Source organism: Varroa destructor, unplaced genomic scaffold, assembly GCF_002443255.2.
Source record: "Varroa destructor unplaced genomic scaffold, Vdes_3.0 BEIS01000005.1, whole genome shotgun sequence".
NCBI lineage: Eukaryota > Metazoa > Arthropoda > Arachnida > Mesostigmata > Varroidae > Varroa > Varroa destructor.
In genome coordinates, this window is record NW_019211458.1 from 23558502 (window position 1) to 23583189 (window position 24688).

At 38.3% G+C, this 24688-nt stretch overlaps 2 protein-coding genes and 1 long non-coding RNA gene across 15 annotated transcripts in view; 2 read left to right on the forward strand and 1 right to left on the reverse strand.

Moving 5' to 3' along the window:
• Positions 1-6770: 6770 nt before the first annotated feature.
• Positions 6771-11856, forward strand: LOC147755443 (uncharacterized). The gene is made up of 2 exons (XR_015328096.1): positions 6771-7935; positions 10150-11856. It is a non-coding gene; the product is annotated as an uncharacterized LOC147755443 (long non-coding RNA).
• On the reverse strand, positions 9760-22887 carry LOC111250744 (uncharacterized). Of its 12 annotated transcripts, XR_015328094.1 has the most exons (11): positions 16354-16778; positions 15446-15706; positions 15156-15275; positions 14575-14769; positions 13994-14192; positions 13495-13650; positions 12872-12988; positions 12588-12750; positions 11213-12365; positions 11029-11068; positions 9760-10655 (listed from the first exon to the last, which is right to left on the reverse strand). XR_015328094.1 is itself a non-coding variant. In XM_086989791.1 (9 exons), the coding sequence occupies exons 2-9, from the start codon at positions 15676-15678 to the stop codon at positions 12160-12162; spliced, it is 1389 nt and encodes a 462-aa protein (XP_086845917.1). In that variant the 5' UTR covers positions 15679-15706; positions 17163-17279; the 3' UTR covers positions 9760-12159. The 12 variants fall into 12 exon arrangements, 8 of the variants coding, with proteins under 8 accessions (XP_086845917.1, XP_086845918.1, XP_022662140.1 ...); XR_002673496.2 differs by lacking the exon at positions 11029-11068; XR_015328093.1 differs by having other exon boundaries at positions 9760-11068.
• The window catches only part of Ski6 (exosome complex component Ski6), a 10939-nt gene continuing 2834 nt past the window's right edge, over positions 16584-24688 (forward strand). The window contains exon 1 of one of the 2 annotated variants that reach the window (XM_022806411.2): positions 16584-16605. The gene's annotated coding sequence lies outside the window, so the exon portion shown is untranslated. Of the gene's footprint in view, positions 16606-23662; positions 23951-24688 lie in introns of those variants that run through there. The other variant, XM_022806410.2, reaches the window with a different exon arrangement.

The following is a 24688-nucleotide window of genomic DNA, read 5'->3' on the forward strand; positions in this document are numbered from 1 at the left end:
CAATCAACGTCGACCTGACAATGTCAAATATTCACAGAGTAAAAACAAAGTGAAGTTCGAAAGTTTTACTTGACGAAACTTGCTTATGGGTTCACCTTAACAAACTGAGAAGGCTCCTAACAGTTCCTGCCTAAAACAAAAGGAATCATCAAGGAACATTTATAGGCTCACTGGCGACGAGTGAATATTCACTTCGTAATAGTCATTAGAGCTCGTAGTGTTGTTAATTTCATGAGTGAGCCACTCGCCGGTCGAAATCTGTTAGATTCCCAATCGACTTAATGCCGATATCTCGGTCAAAAACTCGCCTTAATAATATAGACCCGTGTATAACTTGTGTAATTACTGTAAATTCCATCTATGAACAGAATTCATACATCTTGCATTCGACAGGTCGACTGTCGCCGTTGGGCGCGTTCGTATAGTTTTACTATTTCTAGTTAAGAACAGTCGTCAATTTCTTTGACTGCAAAGGCCACATTCACTATCTTTCTTTGATTTATCACAGACCTTCTACGGTGTCCGACGTAAGCAAGGATCAAAACGTCGCGTTTCTAGGGAATAACGGCATTCGTTACGCTTTAAATACGCTCAATGAGGACGCAATTTAATGGATGTAGTATAAGCATTGTCAATATGGGAATATGGGCATTTATATACTGATTCAACGGCACGAAGTTTTTTCTATAGGACCGCGAAAATTCCGTTCTACTGTCAGAAGGATAACAATCCGATTAGCTCGCATCCCTACCAAATAGGGGAACAGCTGAATATGGCAAACAACTCTCTCTAATTTCATTTCTAGCACAGTCAAGACCTAGTAGCAATCGCTTCGAGCCAGGCGGCGGGACCTTACTACGCCAAACAACGGTACGAGATATACTTTTTTCTATATCGTAATGGTTCTCAGTTTTCAGTAAAATATATTATGCTGTCCGAAGATTAATGGCGACCTTGTCAGCGGACGTGTACCTCTGGAACGACCCCTTTTAGTAATTGAAATCGTGGTCGAAATAAAATGTTAGGAGCTTTGTAGAAGCAGCTTATGAAATTTACTCCGTGTGCAATAAAAAATCTTTAGGTAAGCGATATAGGCTTCAGAGGATCTTGATAAAGGATAGGTTTGTAGGTAATTTTTTATACAGTGGAAATAACAATTCTTAATCTATAACTATAATCGGCACAGCTGGTATTAAGCAACGACAGGCTAGATTGTTTCGCTTAACATTACCGCGCGACCCAATGCCTGGGCCCCCGATAAAATTTCAAATCAACTCAGTAATGATCCGCTCAAAATCTATATCAACGCCTTTAGGCCCTTTACTAAATAAGTATCTATTGGAATTAATTATAGCCTATACATAGAATTTCATATAAATGCAAACATGTACTCAACGTCGCAAGTCTCATTGTGAATAGATGGACAGTAAATTATTATGAAAAATAATAAAACAACAATTAGTTTCGGCATTCGATAGCGAACGCTTGTAGAAAAGGAACGACATCTGGGGAGGAAAAGGAAAATTGACATCTCTCAAGTTACGGCTAGACGTACAGGCTAATATAATTGTGTGAAGAGGGTGGGTCGTCGAGAACATCGTCTCGTTCATCCAGCCGTCCAACGTGAAAGCTCCTGTAAATCGTACGAGACGTAAGCAATCGCACAGCCTTAATGGTCTTACGAGCGCGCTGCACTATGGACAATGAACATGAAAATCGCCAAAGAGCGAAGTTTCTAACAGTAACTGGTTCACTTATTGATTAAATGATCGTTAAAATATCCGGCATACAGCGGCGATATACAGTAATGGCCTGAAAACTTATGTGCCTGCAGCAAAGGAGGGCATTTGCCTTATCAACGATGATCCAACGAATCAAAAGAGAGATGTCAATTGGACACAGAGTGATTATTATCATATTTCAAATATTGCCGCTATTTTCATCGTCTAAGCTCTTGCACGACTGCAGCAAGGTATTCTCCATCATCACACTTCCCGTGACGAACTGTGACGACAGAATTTCTATTCTAGAAATCTGACTTTCTAGCTTCAGTTCCCGTCCACGCTTTATTTAACGGTAAAATCATGCAAAAATGTGCTGTTGTCACCACTGTTTGATGACATAGTATATATATGAATGCACAATGACCTACGATGGCAATTTTTTTATTGATACCTTCAAAGCTTGCTATAACTGGAAGACAATAGTGATATCAGTTAGCAGTTAAAAATATCATGTAGACTATATACGCGAGTGATCGAATAGTGTTATAATTCTGTGATGAATTCCGCCATTCATACGTTCGCTGCCTTTTTTCCTTGTTGATGGTAGCCATCAACTCGAAATCAATTCGAGCGTGAGCGTAGCTTATGCTGGGAGACACAATGCCTAACGGCGATGCTGTCCGAATCATTTAGTTAGTTGAATTGAAACGCGGCAAAGGCGGGTTTGCAACGGCTGATGCCACTCCATCAGCTACTGCACCTCTCTAAGGTAACGTAATTAGTTTCGTTACTGATACGTATGGGCACGATATACTGCCTCCAGCAGTCCACCGTAGATAGCGACGTCCTCTAGCGCCAATGCTGACATTGCGACGTTTGTAGATAGTGCTTAAGGTAGCAAGTAAGTTAACGAAATGATTTGAATCGCTTGTAGTTCTTGGGGTAGAGAAACAATGCACACAGATTGTTCAGTAAGTTACGCAATTTAATTGCGAAATATATTAACTGCATGAGATGAAGTTACCTACCATTGAATTGAGCTCGATCGCACGAACTAGAATAGCATATTTCTCCATTCAACTGGGTAGCTGCTGTTGTATTTGTGACACTCCATAGAAGCATCAAACCATTCGTAAGCTTAAATTATACTTTCTCTTATTGCGTATTCTAAAGCATTAAAAAAACCCGAGGTGGCAGCAGCTTCGGATATTTATGTGTGTATGCGCACTATGACAAAGGATAGCTACTGGAAAACGAAGCTTCGGACGGCAGACTATAGTCGACAAACCTATTTCATCTTCATATGTAGATCTTCTTTCTCCTATAATTAGTCGTGGAATGAGCTCACTCATAGAAATAGAACTGGACCTAAATTTCTGATTCACCGAAAAAGAGTACTTGAATCGGTAGAGTCACAAATGTGTTTTCACCGCACCGCCTCCTCTAAATCCTAGCCTTTTCCTTATATTAGATTTAGGAGGCGAAGATGAGTACTACAACGGACTCTCCCTAAGGTGTGCGCAAAACATAACTGTACCTTTGACGATAATAGGTAAATACGCATTGAAAATGGAATGGTCGGGTCACCCTCGGTGTGCTGCTATTTCTAACCTGTTTTGAGAAAATGTCAATCTAACTAGTATCATTTAGAACAAACAAGATTAAATGATAGTTTACTTTATTCAATTAACCAGAACAAGTTGTGGTAGGATCGTCGTCAATACTATAGTCGTACGTTTTTCTTCTTTGTTTTATCGTTTCAGCGTAATAATTTTTCATCAGTCGATAGCAAACGCTGCGCAGAAGCGTGCGTCAGCCAAGTGCAACCGCCTTACGAGAAATCTACTACGCATGAGCAATCAGCAGAGCTTATATTCTTTTGCTAGCAGAAAGCTCTATTTTTTACTGTTAACAATTAGTTCGTAAAGGCTTGTCACATATATTACGCTATCATTATAGGTGATCTTAAAGCAGATATCAGCTGAGACGTTTTAGGACCCCTGGTGCATTGCTGACGCGGTTATGTAGATCACTAGCCTTCTATATCCCATATTCGCTTTCCCTGCGGCTGAGAGCTAAAGGGCTAAAACTGTATAGATTAATGCTAAAACGCATTATCTATTTCCACGTTCATAACTACAAAGCTTTCAGGTGAAAAACAGTCGTAAAAAACGCTCGTACATTTCTGTCATCGAATGTTTTATTTGTACTCACGTAACATATTATCATGGACTAGAACCTGCACAATTGTAAATGAAATATTCGAACGTCCATTGCAGCCTAGGTAGCGGCGCCAACGTTATTTTCGGGTCCAGCCCGTCATATAAACAACAATATAAAAGAGACCAAAATTTGAATTAATTCCATCCGGCCTCTTGACTCGGATGACGTTGTTCATTTGATAATGAATTATTTTTTTAACACTTCACAGTACAAGTTTAATATATTATATATACATATAGGTTAAACTTGTACCTATCGCAGCTACCGTAGAACGCAGTAACCTGCGAAAATACTGACTTCGCTCAATGCTTGTGTCTGTTCGCGCAGTAAAAAATATTTGTCCGCTGGAAAACCGACTCTAAAACACTTCGTACTATTAAATCGTGTGCTAATTTCACATTTTACTAGGACGACAACAGTAAGCATATGAACGTTTGAAAAAACTTACCTTGCTAGCTTCTTTGTCCGTTATAGGGCTGTTTATTGAATTTTCGTCGATCGCATAAGCTTTTTCAATGGTTAATCATCTTTCCGTTACCATAAAGTCATTCTCTAGCTTTTAAATTTCTAGTAACAGGCCGTTCTTTGAGCTGTCCTTGCTAAATTGGCTAATGTTGCTTTGCCTACGCTTGTCAGCGACTCCGTACTACTTACTAGTTGTCATGGGCTTCAATTTCTCGAACGGGTCGGAACCCATTCGAGCCAAGTGCCGCACCAGGGAAGCCGCAAAAGTTCTAGTTTGCGCGCCTAGCGCAGTCATACCGAACGATTTCATTAGAAAAGGGCCACAAATTGCGTTACTTACATTTGGTGAGTGCACACCCTCTACTTGCAAGTAGATCTTTCCAGGATGAATTTATTTCTTTGCAAAAACCGTTGAGCCGTTGATCGATCGATGATTGCGGATAATCGAGTATAGTCTATTCGTTCGATTGGATTAGACGAGCCTGAATTAGGCATTGGTGAGATGACCTTAGAACAAGCCATCTTGAAATATTCAGTAAAACTGCAGAAGGTGTTAACTTCCAGTTACCAGAGAGACTGCAAAACAGACCAATTCAAACGTTATCATTGGAAAACTGATCGAGCAAATTTCTCTTTCTCTCGAAGTTGGACAATCGTACATACGTTCGGCACAACCAACACGTGTCTATATGTTCGTCTGTTTATCATCACGCTATATTCATTTGTAGTAACCTTCGGATTTCGCTAAATTGATGTCTATGATGTAAAATGACGCGTTTATACGAAGTTTGGAGTTGATGGGCTAATATCGAAGTTGTGCAGATGTGTCCGAAAAGGACACAAGTCAATTGCGAAACTGGCTAAGAGTTACGAATCACTCTCCTCTAAGTCGCAACTATTTAATTGGACATTTTTCAAGGTTGAAAGGCTAATCAGCGTATACTGTTAGCAAGTACAAAAGATACCGGAGTGTTAAATAGTCATACTCTGTCGAAATGAAGCCTGCATACTTTTTAATTGCTTGCGGGTTCAACGAGCATAGAATTGAGGCATGCAGCCGAAATTAAAGGTCAAACTTAAGCGATCGATGACCTGAGAATAAGTTCGAAGGGAGTCTTTGTTAAATTTCGTCCTCGCTTTTTCGATGTCGGAAATGGAAGCTCTTGAGGTTCTCACAGAGCTTTAGAGATGAACCGTTCCAACCTATGCGATACCCTTAAGACGGGTCAAACAATCAGTATACTCTCAATTGCAAAACGCTATCCATATCTGAAAAGGGACTCAGTGTGTGCCTTGCCTTCTATTCGAACAAAGCTTTCTGCTGCAACCAGAAAGTTCTCTTACCTTTCTATGCCTACCACCTTTACCCCTAACTTTCTAACTGTAAGATTTGTTTAATTTTCATGCGCATTTAATTTAAGTAAGCCACATGAAAACGGCATATATAACGCTTAACATACGGAAAAAATTTACTTAGATAGTTGACAAGTTACCTTCTCCAGCGAAACCTCTAGTTTTCCAGGTACGAAAGTGAGCGCATTGTGGTCTATGACAAAAAAAGGCATAAGATACTATTACACATTTAGGTTCCGAACTAATTGCTCTAGGATCTTCGTCTTCGTGAAGTGACTCATTAGAGCTCTACTAGAATTACTAAAGCGAAGGCTTGAATTTGTCATGGGACACCTCCCTAAGCATTACACCAAAGCACTTCATACATAACGTCGCCGATTCCTTAGTCTATCACCTACTTAATGCAGAATGGTAAAAGATCAACATTTTGAAGATTTTTCCGGTTTTTTTTCATTACCTAGCGAAATGCACAAAAACGACCAGCAGCAACAATTGCATACTATTGCATATTAGCTATTAAATAGTTAATAATATAACTATTTAATAGGTAATATGCAATAGCATGCAATCCCACTGGGTACTGCATTATTTAGTAAGTAATTTGTAACGCCTAAGAGCATAATGTAATATATACAACTACACAGTACAGATGGAGTAATGCTGAGCCTTAGTTTGATGTATCATACGACTCAGATCAGAAAACTTATTTGAGCGTTCTTTGTTTTTAGTATCGCTAAAAAGTTTGTTCTATTCAAATAGCCGTCACTTGAAAAAATGTAACGTACCATAGCGAGCTACCGCCTGAAATTCGCTTTTCTAATTTAGCCAGCGATGACTAGAAAATTATCGGCCGGTAGTAACGGTACCTATAAAGCAATTTACCGACTTGCCTTTCGTTCGTCATGTACTGGGGGCTCTTAACTTCGGTGTTTGCCTTAGTCTAACTGATTCAAAGGTAACCTATTCCTCTCAAGGTAAACTCAACGCAAACATATAATTAGCAAACGTATCATTAATTAATAATTTAGTAAGTCAATAACTTAGTTGCAAGCTTCGTAGATTTTAGCGCAGTCAAGGTTGGAAGGATAACAGAAGACCTCTATACGCCACTTATACCGGATACATAAGCGGATATCACTCGAAGTGCAAATCAATCGGGTACAACCCGCACGTTCTAGACATGCTAAGAGAATGAAGAACCGTATCTCTACGACAGAACGCTAGCGCGGAAAGATGCAGAAGAGTTGATTACGTATTTTCTTGCAAAAAAACTCTAAAATATTATATCACAGAAACAGATATCTCACTAATGGCAACATACGTTGCTATTAAGGTCTGATTGTGCATTAGAATTAAAAGGACCATTCACAAAGCTAAAAAAAAAGCGCTTGCAGATATCCTGTGTTTTTGGGCATCTTGGCATTTGTATAGTATTTGGTACTAAAAACATTCTCTTTCTTATATAATGAACTGTTAAATGCAAGAACCTTTATTGGACAAGCGACATGTGCCAAAAGCGACATTTTAGTATCTACTATAGGCGTCTGGCATCGACAATAGGTACGATTTGCTTGCCTGCATCGTTTATGCAGTATGCTTACATGCTGATTTGTCGGTTTCATATGTTGTTATACGTTTAACTTTCGAATAGCTTCTGGTGAAAAAGTTTCAGCTGATATCTTTGGACCAGTTTGAACAGACGTTTTGTGAGAACGACTGCAACTGAGAAGCAAGACATCGACTATATTTTTTGATGCTTTAAATCCGCTGGTACCGTTGGGCAATGCTTCACACAACCGGCACCCTCAGCATGATGCAAGCTGTGGCTACGCCTAGTTATGAACTTAGGCTATCTTACATGGTCTTAAACTTAGTAGGCAAACACGTCACTACTGCACCATCCTGGACACCGGAAACCTTGAGTAGCTGGAATATACTCAATTTTACTCCAAGCGCTATGTGAATTATCACTTTAAATTTTAATTCAAATTGACATAAAGAAGAATTGATGATTATGTTCGTGCCAACAGTTTACTCGGTGCTACAGAAATTATCGTTTCAGAAACGAGTAACCTCAAAGTGTCAAAGTAAGGCTGGCAGAACACGAATCGATGATTTACACGATGTTCGACGAGTTACTTATCCTCATGGAGAACTAACCCTAACCAAGGTTTGACAATTTCAAAGACAATCTTCTATGTCATATATTTTCATTCATTTTTTAGTAGATACATAAGCAGATAAATGAGCGCAATAACCCAAAGGACGTCGAATACGGTAAACCGGAGCGACCGTTCAAGGCAGACACAAACTTTGTATAAATTATGAGTTTCAAACTTAGGTAAGTTTGTTTCTGGCTAAAGGTTAACCGTGTAGTATGATTACTAACGCAGTTCTGTACGTAAACTCGAAAGATTTAGCCGAAAAGCATAAACGGAAAGCAGCGATCTTTTTTTATACTTTTTTATATACAAAACTGAATATCAGTGCTATGAAAATATCTGTAGCGTTCGGCCCCAGATATACTTCCTAAAGTCGATGATCCTGTACAATCATATCCTATTGTGAAAGACTGTAAACACCAAGTAAATTTACCATTCAAAATGTCACACGGTTCTGTAGAAATTCAACTCCGTTTTGTTCGATTAAACTATCATTTAACCCACCGGCCACAATTGAAGGGACGATTAAATGGATTTTTTCTACCGCACGTAACGCTAGAACAACATTCGAATGAGTCGTTTATTTGAACTACGGTAAAAGGTGCATCCAGCGGCCCTGGGGAGGCTCAAACCGGGCATTAGACGCACATTTTATCGAACTAATAGGAAATTCAGGATGCTATGCGGCAGAATCAAAAGCCATAGTAGGCCAAAAAAAAAAATATATATATACAAATACGGTATATACTATCATTACACGGAGAGCCGTGGACATTTGGGAACGGATTTATAGTTAGTCTGCAGTGGAGTTGAACAATTCCATAAATACATATTCCACACAATATATGAATTTTATAGCACATGCAAACACATTTTTTTAAGTGAACTGAGTAAATTTAACGGAATAAGAAAACACATCAAGTAAATAGACTTCCGTTCATACATATAAAATTATTAAATTCACCAAGATTCTAAATTCAGCCTTCCAAGATCTCTTTGCACTTTCGGTGTTAACATAGGTTCTATATAATAACAAGCGAGATGTGCAGATTTCAAGCAGTGCAAACTTAACCATAATGAAAGGTATTATTAAAAAAAAAAAAGGAAGAAGAACAGGGTTTTATGACCTGACCACATAGCTTGGCTTTTTCGTAACTGACTAAATTGGATCCCTCAATAGAGGTAAAGTGCCCGCTTTTCCTTTCCTAAAGAGAATGATTTACTAAGAAGAAAACAGCCGGGAGAAGACCTGCACAACCGCACATGTATACCTCCTTGAACGAAGTCTATGCTAGACGTGTACAGTTTGTGGCAACGCTAGCATCCGTTAATTAATCACCTTAACGATGTTTTGTTTACTCCCTACAACTACCGACAGTCCATATCAAACTTGGCTACCTCGCATGTAAACTCTTAAAAATAATTCCATGGACTGTAGAGAATGTGAGTCGAACACTACAAAGCTCTCGATTGTCGTAGATTTTCTTGCCGCGTGTCACTCTGACGCGACTGCCCTGTAGAACTTACTTCTTTAGGCCAACTGAAGGTGAAATGAATTAACATTTATACAAACACTCCGACGATAGCACTTAGCTTTGAAGGGACTGTGCAGCGCGTGTGTTAATGCCTAGCGAAATAATTTAAGCTGCGGTGAAGTACAAGCATTTCAAACAAGCATATACTCCATATTAGCTTAATCGAACAAATTATCCAAATATCTCAAGCTACAAAAAATATCATATATGAAAATATTGCAAAAATGCCAACAGTAGCTCAAAACATTTGACAGTCATTCATATACAATTACCACCGCCTTGACTAAAACAGACATAGAAAGGAAATTAACAATAAATGTCTTTATTTGAGATCAAGTGAGCTTACAAGAAGCTCTACCTTACTTTTACTATAATTAAGTATGCAATGCGTGTTATTTATCTTTTGTCTGAGTAGGTGAACCAATACGATAAGCAGTTTCCACATAACTATAATATAAAGGGGCTTCTGGAAACGTCAACTCTTATATTGGCAAATAAATATATATATTACCAGAAAAATATATTTTCATTCAGTGCCATACTTATCGATGTACCTAAAATGAGTGCTTTATAAATGGCGTCATGCATTGCAGGTGGTCGCATAACAGCCTAGTTTAGGCTATTATGCAAACCACAATGAATGCATACTATGAAACTACGGTCTAACACTGAACTAGTATTCATTAGATTTGATCACCTCCGTCCACCAATCACCTTGAACAGGACGGCCCTCCTATTGCCTCCATTGCTCCTCATCGGACTCGATCGATAACTAAGCTGCCTCCAACGGCACTCGACAAACTAGTACAAGCCCATCCCAACATCTGATAAAACCCAACAAAGCTCACGACGGCATCTGCGGTTAGGATCGCACCTCAGCTCGGGTTTGCGGTTTGACCGATTAGGGATGATGTGTTATCGCAACAAATCTCTTCAATAGTATGGAGCGCGGCAGCGGCCGTGTCAATCTTGGAGAACAATAATAGCGCAGGGACAAACCGAAGATGCATTTTGCCCGAGTACGGCAGTACGCTCTGCTCCGCAACGCTATGTCAATTTAACGTAAGCAATTATGTTCACATCCGATGAAAATTCGGCTGGTCAGATAAAATTCTGCGGCTACTTTCAAGGAAAATTTTGCTTGAAGCGAGCAATACTTGCATTTTACAAAGTCCAAAACAGAAGATGTCCCCCTAAAAGCAAAAAGCAAATAGAAAATATGAATATAACATAAGGTGTAAATTTTGATTTAGATAACAACAAAATGAATTGTTATGATATTGTGACAGATTTCGTTAACCATTTTATTACGCTGGCTATGTGCCAGCAAATAGCGCACTCGAAGAATAAACTATGCATAATCTCATCGTAATCACGTATTTAACAAACTTCGTTTAGCAACACATGGAAGTTATTCTGTGTTGACGCTTATCATGTATAGGAACTTGAATAAACTTAAAAAATAAAAAATATGAATAGAACTTAAACAACACACTGAAGAAAATAATGGTACATATATTAGCCCACCTCTTCCAATATCGACTCTCTACTTTCTTATAACTGCACCTTTGTTATCGAAGCAGGCGACGACGCAGGTGCAGCATCCCTAGAGAAAAACTTCAAAACGTTAAGCGCGCAAACAGCACAACCCCCGTAAAGAGTAAATAATAGAGTTAATTAGTTCGCTTTATGGTGAAACTACTAGTGAACCCAAGCTGAATTTCTAGATTAAATTTGGCCTGAATCTCACCTTTGTTGTTTGGGCGATAGCAGTGAGTATTGGAGTCAACCCTGGCCCTCTTTCCCGAAAAGCTTTGGTTTACTTTCGCCTTCCTTATAGCGAATTCATGTTGTGGGTTTCGTCGAAATGTTTTTTCAAAACCTTTACATATATTATCCTGTGCTATTCAACCACATAGTATTTGCGTCAACATTCCAATAATTTTTACTGTTTCCAATTTGTTCTTTTCTACTATTAGTTAGCGATACTTTGACTCCAAGAATAGATAGGCACACTCTTTACATCGTTGCGAGTAGGTCTAACTAAAAAAGGAACGCTGCAGTCATCCTATAAGAGGCCATCCGGTATCTAGAAGCGAAATATCAAACTGCAATTGTCTAATCATAGCGTTAGCAAATATTATAACCAAAAATCGATTACAAGGAACATAAAAAATACTATAAGTAAATAACTGTATATATGTTTCATAAGTTCCTTGGAGAAACCTACAGACAGCATAATAAGTAACCTTCAGAATTTTATTACCGGAAAAGCAGAAATCACTTCGAATTAGTTGTCTTACAGTTTTGTTGTTTTAACATAAAGCAGATGGCACTTGTAATAAAAATATTTATTATAAACTAATTACCTTAAGTTTAGTTCACTGATACGGTTTGCAATACATAGACTGAATCAAGTACACCTTTGTGAATAGAACATAGAATTGACTTTTTGCAAGATATGGGCCAGAAACTCACCGTAAATGATAGCTATTATTGACACAGTTTACGTATTAACAAAATAAACTGTATATACGACATTTTGTTTCTAGCATAAATCTTACAGATATGCTAGAGCTAGTTCCAGTCACAGGCACATGCCGGATCTTACTTTCTACCCACATGAACGGACAAGGTAGGTCTGATTTATTAGTCTGCATGTCGCTCTTCGTCGTGAGAATTAACACGTGAGGGGTTTTAATTGTGGGTAGTGCCTGTCGACGCGACTCGCTCGATAGTTTCGGACAAAGCGGTCAATTGCGCGTGGCGAGCTTCAATCTGATCATCAGCAATTCGACACGCCTTCGAAAAATCGGCCATTGCGTTAACGTGATCTTTCCAAATTTTCATTTGTTCACCATGGCCTTCGATTAGTTGACACATGACGTTCTTTTTCATGGTTACTGAAATATGTAATGACACAGGAAATATATTCATTATTATGATTCCATCAATGCTTTTAGTGTAGCTTCAGCAAATATTTTCTCCTCACATGGTACCACTGTTTAAAGAAATGTGATGAACTTCGCTGTTTATTGATTTGTAATGCTATCTAAAATAGTAATACTTTCGTTGATTATTTTTAGATTTCATTATTCCGCATACAACGAAACAGGTTCTTCTACCTGTCGTACGCTGCACGTTCTCAATGATACCGGCCACTTTTGTCGTCTCATTTAACAAATGACGTCGACGGGTTTCGGCCTTCTCACGTTGTTCTTTTAGCTGCTGTTCAGTTTCCTCGAGCGCCAGCAACGACTCTCGAACTTCACGGTCTTCTTCCTGAATCTGTAATCAACAACTACGGTTGTTGTTAGATCCGGTGAGCTCACAACTTAAATCACAACTCATACATGCTTTTTAATAGAAAAATCATCCCTACAATCTAAACGATATTCGCAATTTTTACCTTTTCGAACTGATGCTTTCGGGCCTCAACTAGGGCTTTTAGCTCCCCTAGTTGGGATTCAAGCTCAAGTAGGGTTCTCGCTTGGGCTGCCGTACTACGCTCACGTTCTTTTTCGCTCTGTTCAAATTATGAATAAAAAGTTGTGCACAGATTAGCAGGGTTGCAGCAGACATAAACGCCTTTGGGGTTAGTTTTATCCTCAACGCATTTCAACTTGTCACTTCATCAAGAATTGGCATTCATTAAGGTCCTTAATAGCGATCACCCACTGCCACCCATTAATAGTGTGCGCTCGAAAGAAGTCTCTTTCCGTTCAAAGCATCTGACTGCTGTTTGCAGGCGTTCAAACCAAATTTACAAACTTTACTTAAATGGCTAATAAGCCAAAGCATGCAAACATACATAAAAACAATTTGTGCTCATTACACAAGATTGTTCATCGTATAGGTGATGCAGCTTACCCTTTTCTTTTTTATACATTGGTTTTCTTTCATAAAAAGCATCCGGTCGACTTGCAACGATTTGCACTGAATAGTTATCACCTATGACCAACAATGTCTTGTGATTACCGTACACTTTGAGACATAAAACAGTCTTTAAGGTTCCTAAAAACTTTATCATACCTGAGCGAGTTCTTCATGCGCACTTGCAGCCATTAAGGCTTGCTTGTGTATTGCCTTTGATCGCTCGAGAGCGTCCTGGAGCAACTGTAAATGTTCCGTTGCTTCGAAGAGGGCATGTTCTTTTGATTCAACTTGCTCTTTATGAAGCGAAACTTCCTAGAACCATAATTTTCGAGTCAGTGATTAACGCAGCTCGTTTTCTGGGAAAAACAATTACTATTCGTGAATGTGTAACACTATCGGTGAAATATAATTAAATATTAATTTAAGCAAGGCAAGGTTTGATGGAATGCCAACGCAATTACAAACGTAAAACTCGGAGAACTACTTGGCGTATATTATTTGGATTGTAGACGAATCGCCACTGAATATTTCTAAAGCAGTGCCTTAAATGGGTTGAAACCCTATTTTCAAATTATTGCTGTCATTACGCGCTTGCAATCTTAATGGCGGGGCTCATTCGTTGTATGTAGGATTTTCTATTGCATGTAAGACATACCTCTCGAAGCTCATGAAGCTTCGCTACACACGTGTCGGGATCCTCAACAATCGATGCACGTAGATCAGTCAGTCGCTCTAGGCGCCGTTCCAGCTCAGCCTTAAGTCCGTCAATTTCGTTAGCCGCGTCTTTCACTTGTTCCTTAAGTTTCTCGTAAGCTATTTTAGCTACACCAGACTCCTTATCCATTTTCTCCTTTCTAGAATGACATTATCCGAATAAGAGATGTAGGCCGCACAAAATATAATTTGCATGAAAATTTATGTAGAATATCAAAATCCCAAAGTGAGTTACATTGGTTCGATCGTTAGTGAACTGTAAGGCTTTTTCTGGCACAATTCTAACACAGTTCCATTAGGTCGTTTGTACAATCTATACCACATAATAAGCTAACTATATATACAGGCAAGTATATATACTGCGAAGGAAAATAAGAGTAGGACTTTTTTAAATTTAACAAGACGATTGAAAGGATAAACAAATAATGTTATTTGCAATTATCGATAATGCACTTATAAAACTATTTACTTACAAAATCTATAGTAGATATCTAGCTGCAGGAAAACCCTTATTACTTCTACCTTTCACTAGTCTCAGCAAGAGCTTCGGCGACACGCAGTTCCTCTAGCACCTTCAGTCGCTGAACGGCGACATTGAGTTCATTCCTTTCGCAATCGAGAGTTTCGCGTTCTCTCTGAACTTGGGCGCCCTTCTCGTCAAGATCTAAACAGACTTGTTCCACAATTTCAAACACCCGATCAGAATGGTACAAGTACCTGTAATAGAACAGCAAACATGAGACATATATCTGCCAAATCTAATGAACTATATTAATTTAAAGGCATTTCCACTAGATAATGCTTCTTCTTACCAGAAAGGCCCAGCATTAAACGAAACAAAAAAAAAATAATAAGAAATAATTCATAGCTAAACCAATGACAGTTGCTGGCAGGACCCTTATTTTTTTAGTAATAATTGGGTAAACTTACTAGAATATCTGTATATGGAGCACAGGTAATTTTTATACAGTTAAAGTTATTCGTGTACGCCACACTATAATAGAACAAAGTAGCTATAACCATTCCTGGTGGTGAACTGATTTAAGCAACAGCTACCTGAGCGCTAAATACACATTATTATTTAAACTAAAACCTCTACTTACATGAGCATCTGCTGTACCATTTTCTCGAACTTCTTTGTATCTGGTTTGATGATGTCCATCAACGTGAACTGCGCCGACCTCTTGCTTAGTAATTTTAGAATCTGTTTCATCAAGATCATCCTCAAAAAGATAAGTCCAAAAGAACATGTAACAACCTACGCTAACAGCAAACCTTGCAGGAGCAAGCAAAACATATACTGGATTGTTCTTCAGGAATATATTAGACACACGGGTAGGATAAAATAAGACATTGTCTATTATATCAAAACGGTTGCTGAACCCGTAGTTACCTATTTACGGCAAAACTGGTTACAATGGAATTTGGATTATGGTTCTCTAGATTGCACGCTAGAGGCAGGCTGAGTGCCTCATCCCTGATCATAAGAGCGTTAGTGGCAAAATCCGCAAGGACTCGTTGAACTATTGCTCGCGTCGGGGCTGCTATTTCCTCAGGTGTTACTTGGGCGACGGACTTCAGATTCTCGCATAAGCGGGCCCGTGAAACGTCAGGCCGTGAAGCCATCTTATGAACCTAAGCCTTAAAACAATACCTTATAATATATACATACATATGTATAAGAAACAAGTAAGCAGCAAATTAATACTAACTACTATTATTAATACTAGCTAATTATCGTTGTTACTACTATTATTGAGTTACATATAATAGTACATTTAAATAGAATAGATTTAAATTATTTAGATAATTGCATATGCTATGTGTTTGCAGCTACAAGAAGTGGAGAAGCGCAAACTTCAGATACACACACTACATGCGCTCTAGGCGAAGGTAATGCTATATTGTTATCCGTTCTCAACGTTATTTTTAAAAAAAAATTTTCTACACAACACAGAGTGGTCCGCTGTACTATATAAACGTACTATCTAAATAAAAAAAAATATTTACTGTGATGTGCTAGCAACATTCACGCTTACGTATATTCACGAACCCACTTTACATCTTAAGAGCACTTTTTTGAGCTGGATTTGTGGTTCATCACGTATATGTCAGTCATGAATTTGTGGGGTATCAAGTAATATAAGAAAATTCAAAATAACACTTTCTTTCAGTCTACAAATATACATGTAATTCATAATTAACAAAAGAAGTTTAATCACTCAATCTGCTTCATTATCGGTAGCTATAACACTGATATGAATCTAGAAAAAAAAATGAGGTGAGCTTTCTAGAACCAACCTTTTATTTGCTTAATGACTCACACAAAAGTCGTTCGCTTATATTGTAAATTAGAGTAACTACAACCTAACACAAAGGTTCGCTCTCGTTAAACGTAACCGGCAATGCGAAGCAGACAACTTTTTGAAACGTTCGATGAGTTCCGTCAAATATGACATTAGACAGATCTGATATCAACACTGTATCTTTCCGATCAGATTTTTCCGAAAATTTATTTTGAAACAACAAACATAAGGATCACATAGTCAACGGGTGAGATGAATCATGCCTATTTAGCTACACTAATTTGTATCACGAATATTGCACAGTGTCTGTTGTTGACCGCCTTAAACAAAGTCGTCGGAAATTTCTATTTAGACAACTAGCGCTACCTCTGTCTTAGGCAAGGTGTTTATCAAGCCTTATATCGAAACTACGGCTTATATAAATGTACTGAAGAATCCAGTGGTGCCTCACCTTAGCTTCACTGGCATAACGTATATGATCAAAACGTGATGTCCTAAGATGGTCCATTAAAGTGAACTAATATAAAATATCACGAACTAAAATCAGCAAAATATAAATCAGAGTGGCCGTTTAAAGTGCGCTTGTAAAATTACATTATTTCAACATTTCGAAAAGAGGTATCACTGCGGAGAAACTACAGCCATGTATAAGCGCTGACCTAAATAGGAGGCGAGCAAGTCAAACTAACCCTTAAGATCATAAAATGAGGTGGAAATCGTAGCAGCAAAAAATTATTATACGATTGGCATTTGTTCAAACAAATAATAGCAGTTAATTATTGTAAACCCTTTCATTATACGCACCTTGTCCGAAAAGAGTGCTTCTGACATTGTTAATCAGAGGTTACTAGATAAACAGAGTAAAATAGGCACGTATGCGGGCACAGTCAATTCTAAATTCTATTTGGACTTCTGATACGTAAAATTAAGCATAATGACAAATTTAGCGCACCTCACCTGCTGGTGCTTGCTTTTCTACAAAATATGACGTAGTGTAGCCGTAGAATGGAACTGAAATCCGTTCAGAGCAGTAGTCATTTAAATATGGCATCAGATCTGTGTGCACTGTTGAACGCGTTACTAAAAATGGCTATGTATAGCAACCTATTCTGCCTCAGTTATCAGTAAATAAGATTAGTTTGTCCCCGTGATAGCTTACTGGGTAACGTATTTACCCCCTAATCCTAAGTATAGGTTGTGGCTTAGGTTTGAACCGAGGCATAGACAAACTTCATTTCGTGCTGAAAGTCCGACGGAATATCTAACGGCGATACCAAACGTAAAACTCGAAACATAGATACTTAGTTTATTTCTTTCTCTTTTTATCTCTGCTTATTAACTGATTGAATGGAAATAGACTTTTTTTTTAAAATCTTATATGGTTAATTGCGAAAACGCTAATACGCACGCAAAGACTGGGTAGTCTGGGGCCTTCTTTAAATTAAAAACGCGTATGCCAGCAACCCCTGGCTTCTGCGCCGTTGAGGCATTTCGTCTCATCCGCCGGTCGAGGCCTTCCGCGGACACAACTTGATCCACAGTTGGCATACGCAATTTATTTAAATAAGGAAAAATATTATTAACAGATTTGCAATATTAAAAGACCTCGTCAGTTCGCGTATAATTTGAGGAATTAGAACCTAAAGACCTATTTTGGCGTTGCCCCTAGCTCATCCGACAGACAATATCAAACATTCAATTGCTTCGCTCAATGAGGAGCGCAATTAACGTCGTTCTCTCCATTTTCATGTATATGCACCTATAGAGTGAATATAGCCATTTCAGTCCCATATCTCGAAAACTATATGTTTATATACCCATCGCATTTACGAGCCAATCATTTGCCTGTCAAAAAAGCTAGTGTCAATGCTTAAAGTTGTAAAAAAAAATCAGCTTCCTTGTTTCGCCCGTGAGAGTCTTCCTTTTCCTTAAATACTGATGCGTCCTTGCTTAAGAGAGGATTATTCATTCATTGAGATTTTTTTTCATATATATTTTTTACTGAGAAACAAGTTGCTCAATAGCACTAATCACTTTTGTGTTTCTAATGTTTTATCAATGATTCAAGAACTTTTCTTGTGGACTTCCCGTATCTTCATCTGTTCATTGTAACTTTCTCTCACGTGATGCCAAACGTTCACTCAGTTCGCAGCTGAAACGGATGACAATCGATGTCTAGTAGCTGCTAGTACGACGAAATGAATGCATCTTACTTGTCTCAACCATGCTAATATATGTTCCTTTTCGATATATCATTAATGCTTTTAGTGGGAGTAGCTGGATGACGCACGCATGTGGCTCTCTTTGGGTCCGTGTGGTTCTTTGACTTTTAAAGAAGATCACTACTGGGCTAACCGTATAAACGTGTTTGACGGTCAAAAGCAGCATCAACGAGAGTAACCACAAATATTTGCTAAAATTACTTTGTAGATGGCGTTATAACTTCACCGATCGCCTGCTGGGTGCTCTAGAACGACTCGCAGCTTTCGCTTAATATATCGCGTTGACAAACCTCAGCGTTCTAGGGTTCATGTTCGACTTGTAGCTCAGTTGCGCTCAATAGTCTATACTGACATGTGAGCTTCACGAGTTTCCTGTTCGGCCTGCACTCAACAATTCGAGTTATTATTATTAAAAAACACATTATCTATGGGTGCAATATACTCCTTGTGAGAAGTGAGAAGCTCATAGATTGACTTTTAGTTATATATGGATGAATTCTATTAAATGATGTTTTTATGTTAATTACTCTTTGAAACACTTGCTTGGAAGTGTCAACCAGAAATTGTAAAAGTCGACATCTTTATTCATGATTATGGTTATATTTTGCAAATTTCAAACACGTCGCTTACGGTCACTTTTTCTAGATACGAATGGAGTTCGGTTTTGGGCTTCGAAACGAAACCCGCATCCCTACAGCACGCGAAATATTGCGTGGAGAAGTACTCGAATGAAAAATAAATTCGCAACTTATTGTTTGTGACATATAATTGTGCGTCCATCATTATATTTTAAATGCTAGGTTTAAAATCTATAATGATATTCTTGATGCTTAACATTAATTGAGGTCTATAAAGGTTAGATATCAGTATTTAAGTTTACTGTCGCATATAAGGCATATAATATAAGTTACAAAGTACAAAGTACATAATATAAACCTAGGCATATAGTTCACGTATGCCATCCACTAGTAATGCAATTTTCGAGCATTCAAAAGCCCCTTGAATCAACTGCAGAAGCTGTAGTGTTTCACGTAGAACATACTGTTTCGTATTTACTTGTTCCTTTTGTAGTGAAAGTTCCTGAGACAACGATTTTTATAACAGTAATAAATAAGCTTCAAAAATAAAAACAAGACCTTCAAGTTAGTTTATCCCCTAATACTACGTACAGTGCCACGATCATGTTCATAAAACTATTTTCAAACTCATCTGCATCTACCTACTTATCTTCCACTGATCAAAAATCATTATTTACATGCAAATAAAGTGTTTATTTACATGCAGTTCTGCTTAGTGCAAAATTATCGCGCCTATCAGATAGGACACTAAATTTGTTGCCAATCTTTTGAAGTTGGCGAAGTGACGCTACGCACGTATTTGCATCCTTGGCTATAATCCCTCGTAAATATTTTACATTTTGTTCGGGTGTTAACGCGCTTTTCTTCCATCTCCCAATTTTGTCAGTGCTTTTCATTACTAATCCTTCAGTTTGTTGTAATATTCATTAACAATGCAGGACCTTTCGTCGAACTCTTTGTGCCTACTAGGCCCATGCCGACGGTTGCCCATGGCAGATAAGCATAAACGACAGGTCAGAAAGAAAACAGTAAAAAGGACAGCTGACGTTTGTCCACTACAGTATCGACAAGGATAATGACAGCTGTAATAATAGCAACAATTTATTGTATTGTGCTTGGTTTGGGCTAAGCAATGGGGTAGATTAAAGCGGTAAATGCGACACCAAAATGCAGCTTTTAACACGTAAATACTGAAAAAGTTATGGATATCTGATTTCTTTATTTGCTTATTATGACTAGAATGACGTTACCGGTGTCCCCGCAGAAATTTGACAGGGAAAAACTTGCCGAAATTATAATTTATTTCATGATTTTATTATCTGCCTGAACCTAACTATAATAATTTCATCATGGAAAATACAGTGATATATGGAACGGCGTAAATTATTGTCGTGCAGTCAGGTTTTATTTTGAGAGTTATTTGGAAAGAATGAACGTTTTTTTTAACAATTCTACTTTTTGACATTTTCAATGAGCTTCTCCTAGACTCCTTCTCCAATTTTTTTTGGGTATTCTAATAGGGTATAACGCTGAGCTCTTTTTTTTGGATGTCGAGCGTTTCAAACAGATGTATTACTTCGCCTGTCTAGAACGTACAGAAAACTTTACGGAAAGATACAAATGGTAGTCGTATCGCACTCAAGGCAAATAATGATTTCCTAGTCAATGACTTCACTCGGCATTATGGTTTTCTAATATTGAAAAAAAGTTTCGCAGAAAAACGCATGCTAACAGTGGAAGGTAACAATATGGCTTATCAGCCGTCTAGTGGTCTAATAACCGAAAGAAAAAGAACTACTATTGTTTGGCGTTCGTTTAGACGTACTGCAAACTAGTTTTGACAGGTGAAGGAGTTTGATATCGGTCATAGTACTTCTAATGCTGTATGTTCGTTTACCAATCCGCTTACGGTGTGCATCTTTAGCGAAGTGGTCTCTCACCCGCCGTATTCTGGTTATAGAACAGAGAATGACTACATCGAATGAAGTGCGTAGAGCTGGGACGCCGTTTCCGAGTTAACTTCACTGAACATCATGTAAAATTATTTACAGATATCCCATTTTGATGGTATAGAACTATCAAAATATATATAATTTCCTCATCAATAGAAAAACCTGAAAGAAATCTGCCTTGATAAGGATTTTTGTCGAAAATAAACCGATCCTTATGGAATTGACTGCTGTTGAAGGCGATTTTATTTAATATATATATATATGTATATAATAAAAACGGTAAATGAAAGTATCGTCGGGACCCGATATGACTTACCAAGCTTATTGCGATGGGTGAATATCTTTGGAAACCTATAAACTGACGACTACAACGGCTGATAGAAAAATTGTGTGCATGTTACCCGTTGTCCTAGAAGTGGTTGCAATTCATCATGGCAGCAGTGCTAACGTAGCCCGCCACAAGCTTAAAAGTTCTTTCATCCTTGTTAGATTGGCCTAATTTTTTTATTTCTTTTTCGTCCATCATTAAAATCCATCTCCATCGAATTTCTTAATACGTGTTTAAAAGAGCAGTTTTGGGCTACACATATTTTTGTTTATTGAAACGTAGCTTCTCAGGAAATGCCTTTCACAACACGTTGACCTTTGACCAAATTCGACAGACATAGCCCAATCCGTATCCGTTGGGCGCTGTATTTGATATGTTGCTATATTGATGTGATAGCGCGCCGGACACAATGATCGTTGGCCTACTGTGAGATCAGTGTCTGAGAATTTCCTTACAACATAATTTAACTATTTTTCTTCGACGTGCACGATGTTTGCACAGGAAAGCACTAATAGGAATACGGTAACAAATAACAATTAATGCTATGGAAACATTCACACAACCGCAGCATCGTTCCTATATAAGGATACTCGTCTTAACCGAGAGAACCCTCTTATCGCACAAGACACGTTCTTCAATCCAATCACCGTCGAAAAAGCGTTGATGGCTGCTAAACAAATAAAGATAGATAACACATCTGGGTCAGATAATTTCGCCAGTAATGGTCAGTGTACTATTTAAAAAGTATCCAATAATATCCAATAATCGTAATTGAAGGTTTTGAGGCCCTATTGGAAAGAGACTTGAAGTTGTCACACAAGGAATTGGTCTGCTCTCAGAAAAACCAAGGTGGCTTGGAGCACCAGAATTTATACTAGCACGACCAAGCTGGAAACAACCCTCTTGATTGGAAAAGAAAATGCGCAGAGCTAAAAAGTATAGTAGAAGGGAAGAAAACCAAAGCATTGTCCGCTACGCAGTACCTACGAGTCATACTTGACCAGACCATGCATGTTACGCGGTTGCTAAAGCAAAAAATCTCGGCACAGCTGGCAAAGATTATGCCTATCATTTATGAATTGCGAGAAGATGAGCGGGAGTTCCTTATTGCACCGGCAGAGTTCCTAGTTGTCTCTGGGGCCCCTGTGCGGATAAGACCGGCTTTTAAGGCTCTCTACATCGAATACAAAAAGCCCCAGGAGATTCCTGTGACTATACCCTTCCTACAACGCATGTGTATTCAGAGAGATCTGAAATAAAGGAAGTAGAGTCACCATGGAATCTACGATAGTGGGAAGAAGGCTAAAAGGTTAGCAGACTCATCAGACTAACATAAACACACTACGCCCAGGTTGGTTTCGTAAAGTAAGTGGGGAGATAACATCCCCCGGATAGAAAGTGGTTCATCTGATGCAGTGGGCAACCTAACTGTGGTGCCTCAGGCCAGCCACTTCCTCCAAACAGTTTACAGTACTATTAAAAAGTTGTACCGTTATAGTGGTGTTTAGAATCTAGCAACAGCCACGCACTATCCGTCCAATGTTGGCACGAAATTTCCCTGCATGCCTTCCTTTGGGCGCTGTTCTGGCCAGCTGCACACTTGGATCCGTTAAACTTCGTCACGACAACAATAATGTTAACTTATAGCATGTTCATGCCTATTAGAACTTATCTGTCCACACAAACGGATACCGGGGCTGAGTGTAGATATATGGCAGGCTTACAGAACCCATAGCACTTTCTATGCATAAAAAACGCACGCATCTAAAACACATACGAGAGTCATTTATATCCATTCTGATCGCCACTAAACCTCAATAACTGAATGCTGAAAAAGTTTGCGAAATGATTTTATAGGATAAAGCCTTCAAAGCTCATTCAACTTACACATTCTTCTTTATTAAATTAAACATGTCGTGTGGCATAACTCGATGCTTTATAATATAGAGCTTACGCTACAGAAAAATATAGCAAATTACTAAATAGTCTTTACTCGACTCAAAACATTCAGCTGAATTCGTTTATTCTTTTGTAACGAGCTGCCATCTTAACTAAGTATAGAGGTTAGTAACGATCTACCTTTTACTGATCGGTTCAGGTATTAATGATGTACCTTTAAATAGGCGATATCATTCAGTCTGATTCAACACGATTTATTGATCGCCACTGCAAAGCAGACAGATTTCGGAACGGTTCGATTACTACGGTCGAATAAGCGTCCAACGTGCCATAGAAAGCATCTTCGTAATCGACCACAATCGGCCTAGTATATCTATTTTCAACCTACTTAATTTATGATTAAATTTTGCATCAACAGATCGTTTTCAATCAATCTTATCGTATTTAGTGTCGGCAAACATTGACTATTCTAAAAATGTGTAGTAGTACAAATGGACAGAAGAACATCCTGTTAACGCGCTAAAACACGACACGATTAATGGAACCGCGCTCAAAGGATGCGATCGTATTATTCCGTTTAAATACATACAGTTTATTTGATCTTCTTGCCTAGGTGAGTTATCTAGCTTTTCTTAAAATGAAACGAAACCAAGCATTGTCACGTCTCTGTTAAGGTTCAAAGAATGATAATAATTATTATGTGATTAATATAATAGCACTGGGATTGTGTGGTCGAAGATTTCAGCAAGCCAGTTCGTCAAAAATTATTCTAGAATAAATCCCTTGTGTAATGTCTATTTTTCGTGCCCATTACGAGCAACAAGTCTCCTCCTTCAGATTGTTTTTGGTTTATTTGTGAATGAATCAAAACCATGGCTAGTACAATAAGTTTGTATCGGATGCGCCGTAGAGGGTAACGCTTTCTTGCATCATCTGCTAGTTGGTATAAATGAATTTTGAATTGTGCCAACTTTACTTAAGATCATCCTCCTAATATTAGCAAAACATTATTAATAACACCTATCTATGCTATATGCAAGATGACTTATCGAGGCCATCTAGCAAATCGTCCTGGATTAAACATGGGATGCTCGGGTATTTATTTTCTAAGTATGCACAGTAATAGTAAGCACATTAAGATAATTTCTGTTTTCGTTTGCTTTCATCTTTTCGACCATTGACACGTATCAACACATTTTATCAATGACTAAAATTACCGGACTTCTTAGACAGTTCTTATAATGAAACGTAACTATATGGGTACCAGTTTGACGCGAGGGTGCGGCCTTCGGCTGAAAGAGAATAGCTGTCGCTACCTCAAGTCCCACCGACGGCACGTTCTACACAGTCT